This window comes from Triturus cristatus, chromosome 5_2, assembly GCF_964204655.1.
Source record: "Triturus cristatus chromosome 5_2, aTriCri1.1, whole genome shotgun sequence".
Classification (NCBI taxonomy): Eukaryota; Metazoa; Chordata; class Amphibia; order Caudata; family Salamandridae; genus Triturus; species Triturus cristatus.
Window position 1 is genome coordinate 1,096,616,798 of NC_140588.1, and position 8,013 is coordinate 1,096,624,810.

The 8,013-nt window shown below is 43.9% G+C and overlaps 1 protein-coding gene across 1 annotated transcript; it reads left to right on the forward strand.

Annotated features, from left to right (window-relative positions):
* The first annotated feature begins 1,190 nt into the window (after window positions 1–1,190).
* Window positions 1,191–2,705, forward strand: LOC146829755 (endogenous retrovirus group PABLB member 1 Env polyprotein-like). Its single transcript, XM_085606717.1, has one exon. The coding sequence runs from the start codon at window positions 1,191–1,193 to the stop codon at window positions 2,703–2,705; it is 1,515 nt and encodes a 504-aa protein (XP_085462843.1).
* The last annotated feature ends 5,308 nt before the right edge of the window (window positions 2,706–8,013 follow it).

The following is an 8,013-nucleotide window of genomic DNA, read 5'->3' on the forward strand; positions in this document are numbered from 1 at the left end:
GTGGTTAGAAGCATACCCTTTAAAAGACAACACTGCCTTATCCACAGCTAAAGCCCTTGTCAAAGAATTCTTCCCTAGGTTTGGAATGCCGAGAATGGTCTGGAGTGATAATGAGAGTGAATTTGTGGGTCGAGTAATGAAAACAGTATGTGAAGGGCTAGGCATCCAGCAAAAATTCCACGCTGCAAATCACCCCCAATCAGCTGGATTAGTAGAGTGCTACAATGGCACATTAAAACTGAAATTGGCTAAGATACAAGCAAGCTCTGGTCTTAAATGGCCTGATGCTCTGCCTTTAGCACTCCTATCAACAAGAATGACTGTGCATTCACGAGTGGGACTTAGTCCCTATGAAATTGTGTTCGGCCGCCCAGCCAACATATAGGGAGTGCCAAGGCCGACAAAATTCAGTGAGATCGAACACCCCGTACCGCTTGATTATTTGTATGAATTGACGGCTAAATTGCGTGTTTTACACCTACAGGTGCATGATACTCTGCCTCAGGTCTCTGAAGCTCCAGGACATCCTATCAATCCTGGATCATGGGTGCTGGTCAAAAACTTCAAGCGGACAAAGAATGATGAGCCCCGTTGGACCGGCCCCCACCTCGTCCTTCTCTCAACGAGATCAGCTGTTCGAGTGAAAGGGAAAAAGAACTGGATCCACGGCGTTCACTGTAAGAGGGTCCCTTTGCCTTTGCCTTACGACCGGTGGGTCCAGGAGGGGATCGCTGACTCTGAGACTGAGATTGTGCCTCGTTTTCTGCCTTTTAGCGATGCACGTGTAAAAGGAACGATTTCTGAGCAAGAGAGTGACAACATTTTGCAAGAAGCTGTGCCACCGTCAATTCGATTAGACACTACAGAGCCTGAACTCTTGTTCCAGAACCAGACAGTACCTGGAAAAAGCCGTTATAATTTGAGGCCAAGAACTATGGACAAATAAAAATTCTTTTCCTTTGCTATTTTTGAATAGTGCAGCTCTCTCTCTCTTCTGAGAAACTTGCTTATTTTTGTTTTTTCGAACCGCCATCTGGGTTCAGCTGCAGGGTCGTGGTTGCCCAAGTCATTGGAGTGCAGCTGAAGACGTTAGGTCGACAGTTCTGGTCGGTCTAAGGGAGTTGCCCTGGACTGACAGAAGCATTCCTTAGCATAGAACACCCTACCACCGCGAGCAGCAATTAGAGAGGATGGAGTTTTTCGAGAATGAGAGACCTGCCAAACAGATGGATTTCAAAGCCAGAATGTGTATAATGATGACAAAGAAACGATTTTTGATATTATGTATTTTTATGTTGCTTAGCGTAATGACGTTTTTAATAGGATATGTTTTATTCTCTTTTCAAGTGACATTTGCACCCACTGAACAGCCCACACCTCCTTCTACTGTTTCCTCGCATTCTTTTCACCCTCTGCCTGAACACGAGTCTGCTAGAAGATTAGAATTTGTCAATAATTCATTCATTCAGCTTTTACACCAACACCAATTAGTAGTGAACACAACTAACTGTTGGGTGTGTGGTCTTATGCCTCATACTACTGATAAAGGTATCCCTTATCTGGTCCTGCCTTTCAGCCATAATGGTTCTGTCTGGGCATATAGAGCGATGTTCATGCATGCTCATGAAGCCAATCCCCTACGTTCTGTGAAGGATAATCCTAAGAATAGTGCTCTAGTTAAGGGTATAGTAGATATGATTAAGGAAGATATTTCCTATGAGACTATCCCGAGAGATGAGACACTAGCATATATTGGATGGAACATAACAGGATATGGAGCTACTCTGAGTGGGAACCAGCGAGCAAAGAGATCCTCCCCGATTTGGATTGTACCCCATCCGGGTCACCTATGTCTGCAAGGTAAAGGCAAGAATCCCAGAGCTCAGTTAGAGAGAAGTATCTGCGCTGAAACATATGTTTTTGCGTCTCAGCCTTCCCCTTCGTTCATGGCAGCTAAGGGTACCTACTTCATTTGCCATGACAGAGCGTATACATGGTTGCCCCCTGACTTCTCGGGCACATGTTTTGTTTCGTTCCTGTTGCCTCCCACCTACACGACCGCGGCAGATTACCATAAGACAAGGATAGTTAGAGGTGTCATCAGTCAAGATGACACTGCAGGACAAGAATTCGGAGATTTCGTGAAGGGTTCTCTGCCGTTTTGGGGTCCTATGGTTAACAGCAGGAACATAAGGCAGTTGACAAGGGTGGTTGAATCCACGGTAGTTGAAACCGCCGGTGCCCTTAGTAATTTGACTGCTGAGCTCCAGTCGGATCGCCTTATGACTCTTCAGAACAGGGTCGCGTTAGACGTCATACTTGCAGACCGAGGTGGGGTATGTAAAGTGATCCAATCAAGTTGCTGTGTTTTCATTCCAGATAACGCTCCGACAGTTTACCAGGCCATTTCCAAACTGCATAAGATTTCCGAATCTATTCACGTGGATAAAGGAGATTGGTCATTGGCGGGGTGGTTCTGGGAACTGATATCCACCTGGGGTTGGTGGAAGATTCTGATAGTCATTGGGATGATCTTAGCCATTCTTTTCCTGTTCTGTCTATGTGTACAGTGCGCTCCTGCAATATGTGGCCTCTGTGCTACATCGTGTGTAAGGAAACCTGTATCAAGAGACGAGCTAAGTAATAGGATAATGCTACAACAACATCTCCACGACTTTATGGACATAGACCTAGACCCAGACTAGCGTGAGTGTAGGTTATTTGCCTATGTAAGGGCAAAAGGAGGGTCTGTGGTACTGTAAATTTCAGAACCACGTATTTAACATGGCTCTACCATGTCGAATTTGGTATCAGCGGACCGAGAATGATTAGGATACTATGCACAAGCATTTGCGTCATATTCGAGTGACGAGATGTCCTGAAATCGGAGTTTCCGTCCTGAAACTTGGGTTCCATTTTAGAACAACAGCCATTTTGTGATTGCCCTCACATAGGCCCAGAACTAAAGCCAAGCATGGGTCTGAAGGACACGCGCACCTTCGTTGACTCCCCTGTGACCTGGGCAAGCTGACTCCACTGCCTGAAGTTTAACCTGTTTGGCCAGTTCCTTTCCCAGTGGCCGAATGAGATTAGTATCAAGGCCCAACATATCGTAAAACCCTTTGATCACACACAAACCATGGTTAATCTTCTACACACCTGTCCCTGTTTCCTTCTTTATGACTTGCTTTACGAGGAGGAGGTGCCCGTTTTTATTGGGGGTCTGTTGATATCTGATGAAAGTACTGAGCCTTGCCGAGTAATTGATTAAGGGCTGGACAATGGGCTTGTCATCGTGACTCTGCTTTTTCTTTGTAGCGAAAATATGTGAATGGTCAACTGTAAAATAAGGAATGTTTGCCTAAAGCAGAATATTTTGTATAAAAAGAGAAGGCTGGCTTTGTAAGATTGAGCAGTCTCCTGAGAATATACACCGTGTTGTACTTCTAGGATACCTGTTACTGGCTGCAGCCAATAAATACGATCTTTGACTTCACCAAGAAGACTCTGTGTTTCTGTAGTCTGAAACAGGAAGAACTCTAAGTCTTCGGGTGTGTTCCCTGGCACCGCTGGGTTCTGAAAAACCCAGTACTTCACTGTCCTATTTCTCCCTTGAAGCTTCATGCTTTACAACCCCTCCCCCCCTGCTCAGGCATTCCTGTGTAGCAGAGCCCTCTCCATCAGATAGCCTCTCCCTGGGGGAACCTCTTATCACTTCATCAGAGCAGCCTGGCTAATCCTGTTCACCTGTGCTCGGAAAATTATGGTAAACACAAGCCCGACTGGTATAAAATACACTCATCCTTATTCAAGTACATCCACATGTAGTGAAGACACTGCAGGAAAATAAAATACAATGTCCCTCGTAGCACTACTTTATAGTAGTGATGGGCATATCAAAAAATTTAACGGGCTGTCCTCACACACCACCAGGTGTCATGCTTCATCTTAGGACAGTCCTTGGTCTCTAAAAACCTGGTTTGATAGAGAGCGGGCCTACACCTGAAGACAGGGAGTCACTTATACTTTTTTAGGGGGGGGGGGTCGTGTGAGTAGTGAGTTTAAAAAACAATGTAGTATCAGATTACATTTATTCGTCGGACACATTACTTGGTATTAAAATAAAAAATTTGGGATTACCCCATCACCACTGTTCTTTTTTTTATTTATGTTTTTATTGGCATGTCAAATATATAGGAACATTGTATACAATCCACAAATCAAACACAAGGAGATGATGGACGGAGCGCTGAAACTTTTCAGACACTCACCCCCAGTCACAGATCTGGGTTGAATCCATCATCATTCTTTACCTCACTTTGCCACCCCAGTTCAGACGCAGCTATATGCAAATCAGTCATGGCCCTGTGCCTCATGGGAACAGTTCAGCCTGAACTGCCAAGCCATGTCTTCTCTGGACCGGAAACAAGCATCCTGGGACAGGTTTCGGGGTAACAGCCCTCTTCAGCCAGGCTAGCTTGAATCCAGTGGCAAAGTGAGCAAGGGACCCACATCTGGGCATACCCTGCCAACTTAGGGCGAACAAAGCAAACACAAGGAGATGATGGACGGAGCGCTGAAACTTTTCAGACACTCTGGGTTGAATCCATCATCATTCTTTAGCTCACTCTGCCACCCCAGTTCAGACACAGCTATATGCAAATCAGATAATCCAAACCTCTCCTGAAAGGAGAGTCTTTGTTCACAATATTTCAACAATCAATTATTGAAGTAATGATTAGATGCAAAATAAAGTCCATAGGCAGTCTTGATGTGTAGAAAACACTGGGATTTATATCAAAATCTTCCAGATTATTTGATCCAAACAATAATAACACATATCAATCAGCCAACACGTTTCGTCCACACTTGGACATCATCAGGGCTGAAAAAAGAAAATAAATACATCAATAGATACTTTAATGGACAATTCACTAGTTTTCCTCTGTATAACTTAACCACACTCTCATTAGTGTCCCAACTAACATCGACTTTCTTTAAAACCATAAAGCCTGCCTATATCCAATCTATCAACCATTCCTAATTCACAAGATGTAAGATTTCATCATCCCAACCTCCCCACAATTCCCATCTATGCACCTGGTGCTCATGACTGCCTCGTGAGAGCGTGCAATCCTTCCACATTTTTTCATAATTTCAAACATTATAATCTTTTTAGAACAAAGCACTTTCAAATTAATCCCCTAATTCTGGATATGTCCAATTCATTACAATAAATCAATGCAAACCCTTTCATTTTATGTCATTCCCCCTCCCAAGTCTCAGAGACCAATTTCTTATAATTTCTAATACTTTAAACAGATCTCCAAATTATACATTCATAATCAACTTCGTGTTTCGTCTTGAAGTAGACTCTATTCATCCCATTAATGAGGAAGTTCTCTATAAAGAAAACAATAAATAAATGAATGTGTCCATGTGTGCATTTGCGATTAAACCCACACCATTCTATTCCGTGCCTATTGGTTACACCGCATAATCATAGCCGTCTATCTAGGTGTGTGTATGTATTTGTATTTGGGTGTTTGTAAAGCGCATCAATCATCCCGAGGGACATCAGGGCGCTAGGGCTGAGTGTTGTGCAGTGCAGTTTACTCTCGGATTGCCCGTCAACAGGGTCAGTATCTAGGGAAAAGAGTGGTTTTCAGCTTTTTTCTGAACAGTAAATAGTCGTCTGTTAGGTGGGAGGCTGTTCCAGAGGACCGCGGCTGCTTTAGAAAAGGATCGATCGCCCATCTTGACCTTGGTTGTGCGTTTGACTGAAGCAAAGGCCAGATGGCGCGATCTCAAGTTACGAGATGGGACATGAAAGTCTATTTTGTCGCGTAAGATGTATGGACCTATTTTGTGCAGGGATCTGTGTACAAAGCAGAGGAGTTTGAAACTGGCTCTTTGGCGCACTGGCAGCCAGTATAGCTCTTTCAGGCAGTGGGAGGCTGAACTATATTTCTTTTTTTTGCAAATTAGTTTGGCGGCGGCGTTCTGAACCACCTGGAGACGGGAAAAGAGATAGTTGGCCATGCCAACATAAAGAGCATCGCCGTAGTCCAGCCTGCTCATAAGTAAGGCTTGTGTCACCATTTTTCTGCAATTCAGAGGGATCCAGGGGAAAAGCCTTCTTAAAAGCTTTAGTGTGGAAAAGACTTTTCCACAGATAGTACGTACTTGATCCTGCATGCCCAAGTTTCTTGCAGCCCGTCTAGGTACTGGGGCAGTGCCCAATGTCTGGGGCCATCAGCTGTTGTCTCAAGTTGTATTAGCGCCCCCGAAAAGTAGGACCTCAGACTTTTCGGCATTTAATTTTAGGCAATGCCTGGACATCCACCCTGCAAATTCTGAGAGGCAGTTTAATAAGTTGTTCCTAGTGTCAGCGTTGGTCAGCCTATTTGCAAGGGAAATCACTAATTGCGTGTCATCGGCGTATGAGCAGATGTCAAAGCCCCATTTCCTGCTGATATCCGCCAAGGATGAGACGTATACATTAAAAAGGGTGGGGCTCAGAGTAGCTCCCTGTGGAACCACATATTTAATGTTTTTAGCAGTGAAGGAACAAGATCCCATTTGGATTGTTTGGGTTCGATCCTTCAAAAAAGATGCGAACCATGCCAGAGCTTTACAGAAAATCCCCTTTTCATGCAGGATTCGTAGTAGGTTAGTGTGGGAAACAGTGTCGAAGGCCGTCGTAAGGTGCAGAAGGATTAATGCTACGGCTCTTCCTTCATCGACAAGTAGCCTGATGTTGTCGGATGCGGCTAATAGACTGGCCTTGGTACTGTTGTTGGCCCTGAAGCCAGTCTGAGAGGGGTCGAGTAAATTACTAGATTCGAGGAAGGTGGTAAGTTGTTTATTGACTAGGCGTTCAAGGACTTTAGATAGGTATGGTAGTTGGGATATTGGGCGATAGCTGAATCATGGACTTCAAGACTAGCTTTCTTTAGTAGTGGAAAAACCACCGTTTTTTTCCATAGGTCAGGAAAAGAGGCTGACTCTAAAGATTAGTTAACATTTTTAGTGATATAGGGGCATAGAACTGACCCTAATTATGAGAAGATAAAATGTGGTCAAGGATCAAGTGGCGATCCTGCCTTGGCCTCCATCATAGCTTTAGCCACTTGTTCCTCAGTGAAGGGAGTTAAAGTGTCGAGGTGGACTTGTACTGAGGGATTGGGAGCCAAAATTTCCCACTCAATGTTTGCGTCTTCAGGGGTACTGTCAAGGGACGCGTAGATTTTCTACACTTTATCTGTGAAAACATTGTTAATTAGCTCACAATTCTCCATTGTGGGAGCCTTAGTTTGCGCCAAACTAGTTGGTTTGCAGAGTTCTCGTCTAACTATGTAAAGCTCTTTGGAAGAACTGCTATTATCTTCAATTCTTTTTGTATAGTAGTTTGTTTTGGCATGTTTTATGGTATAATGGTAGTTTTTCAGTTCGACTAGATCATTTTGTCTGTCTGCGCTGTCTTTGGAGAGTCTCCATTTATGCTCCAAAGATCGGCACTTTGTTTTCTTCAGCTTTAGATCTAATGAATACCATTTTTCTGATCGGGGTTTGTTGCCTGCTTTTCTATTACGTTTGGGGGCGCAATGGTCAAGTGATTTCTTGATCTCTTGATCTCTTGCTGTAAGTGTGTAGCTGATGTGTGAGCAGATTTGCAGTGCCAGGGACAGCACCAGCACCCTTCCAAAATGTCAACATTAGTGCCATGTCCAAAGTCACTGCTCTTCAAGCGCTAAACCCACTTTTATTTTGTTCAAATTCATAATAGAATCCTATCGCCAGTCACCCCCACCATTGAATTCTGTTCCCACCCGATATGTTAATAAAAATAATTTATTATTATGTTTTTAAACAATTATTGAAACTAGTCGTACTCCTCCGCGGTGGGAGCAAGAGAAGAAGAAAGAGGAAATTGTCCCACTCGTTACAAACATCACCGCACTCCCTCCTACATGACCTATGGTCCACTAGTCCCTACCAATAGTAGGAGAA

Coding starts and splice junctions, on each gene's coding strand:
- LOC146829755 (XM_085606717.1), top strand. CDS start 1,191: ATGGAGTTTTTCGAGAATGAGAGACCTGCCAAACAGATGGATTTCAAA.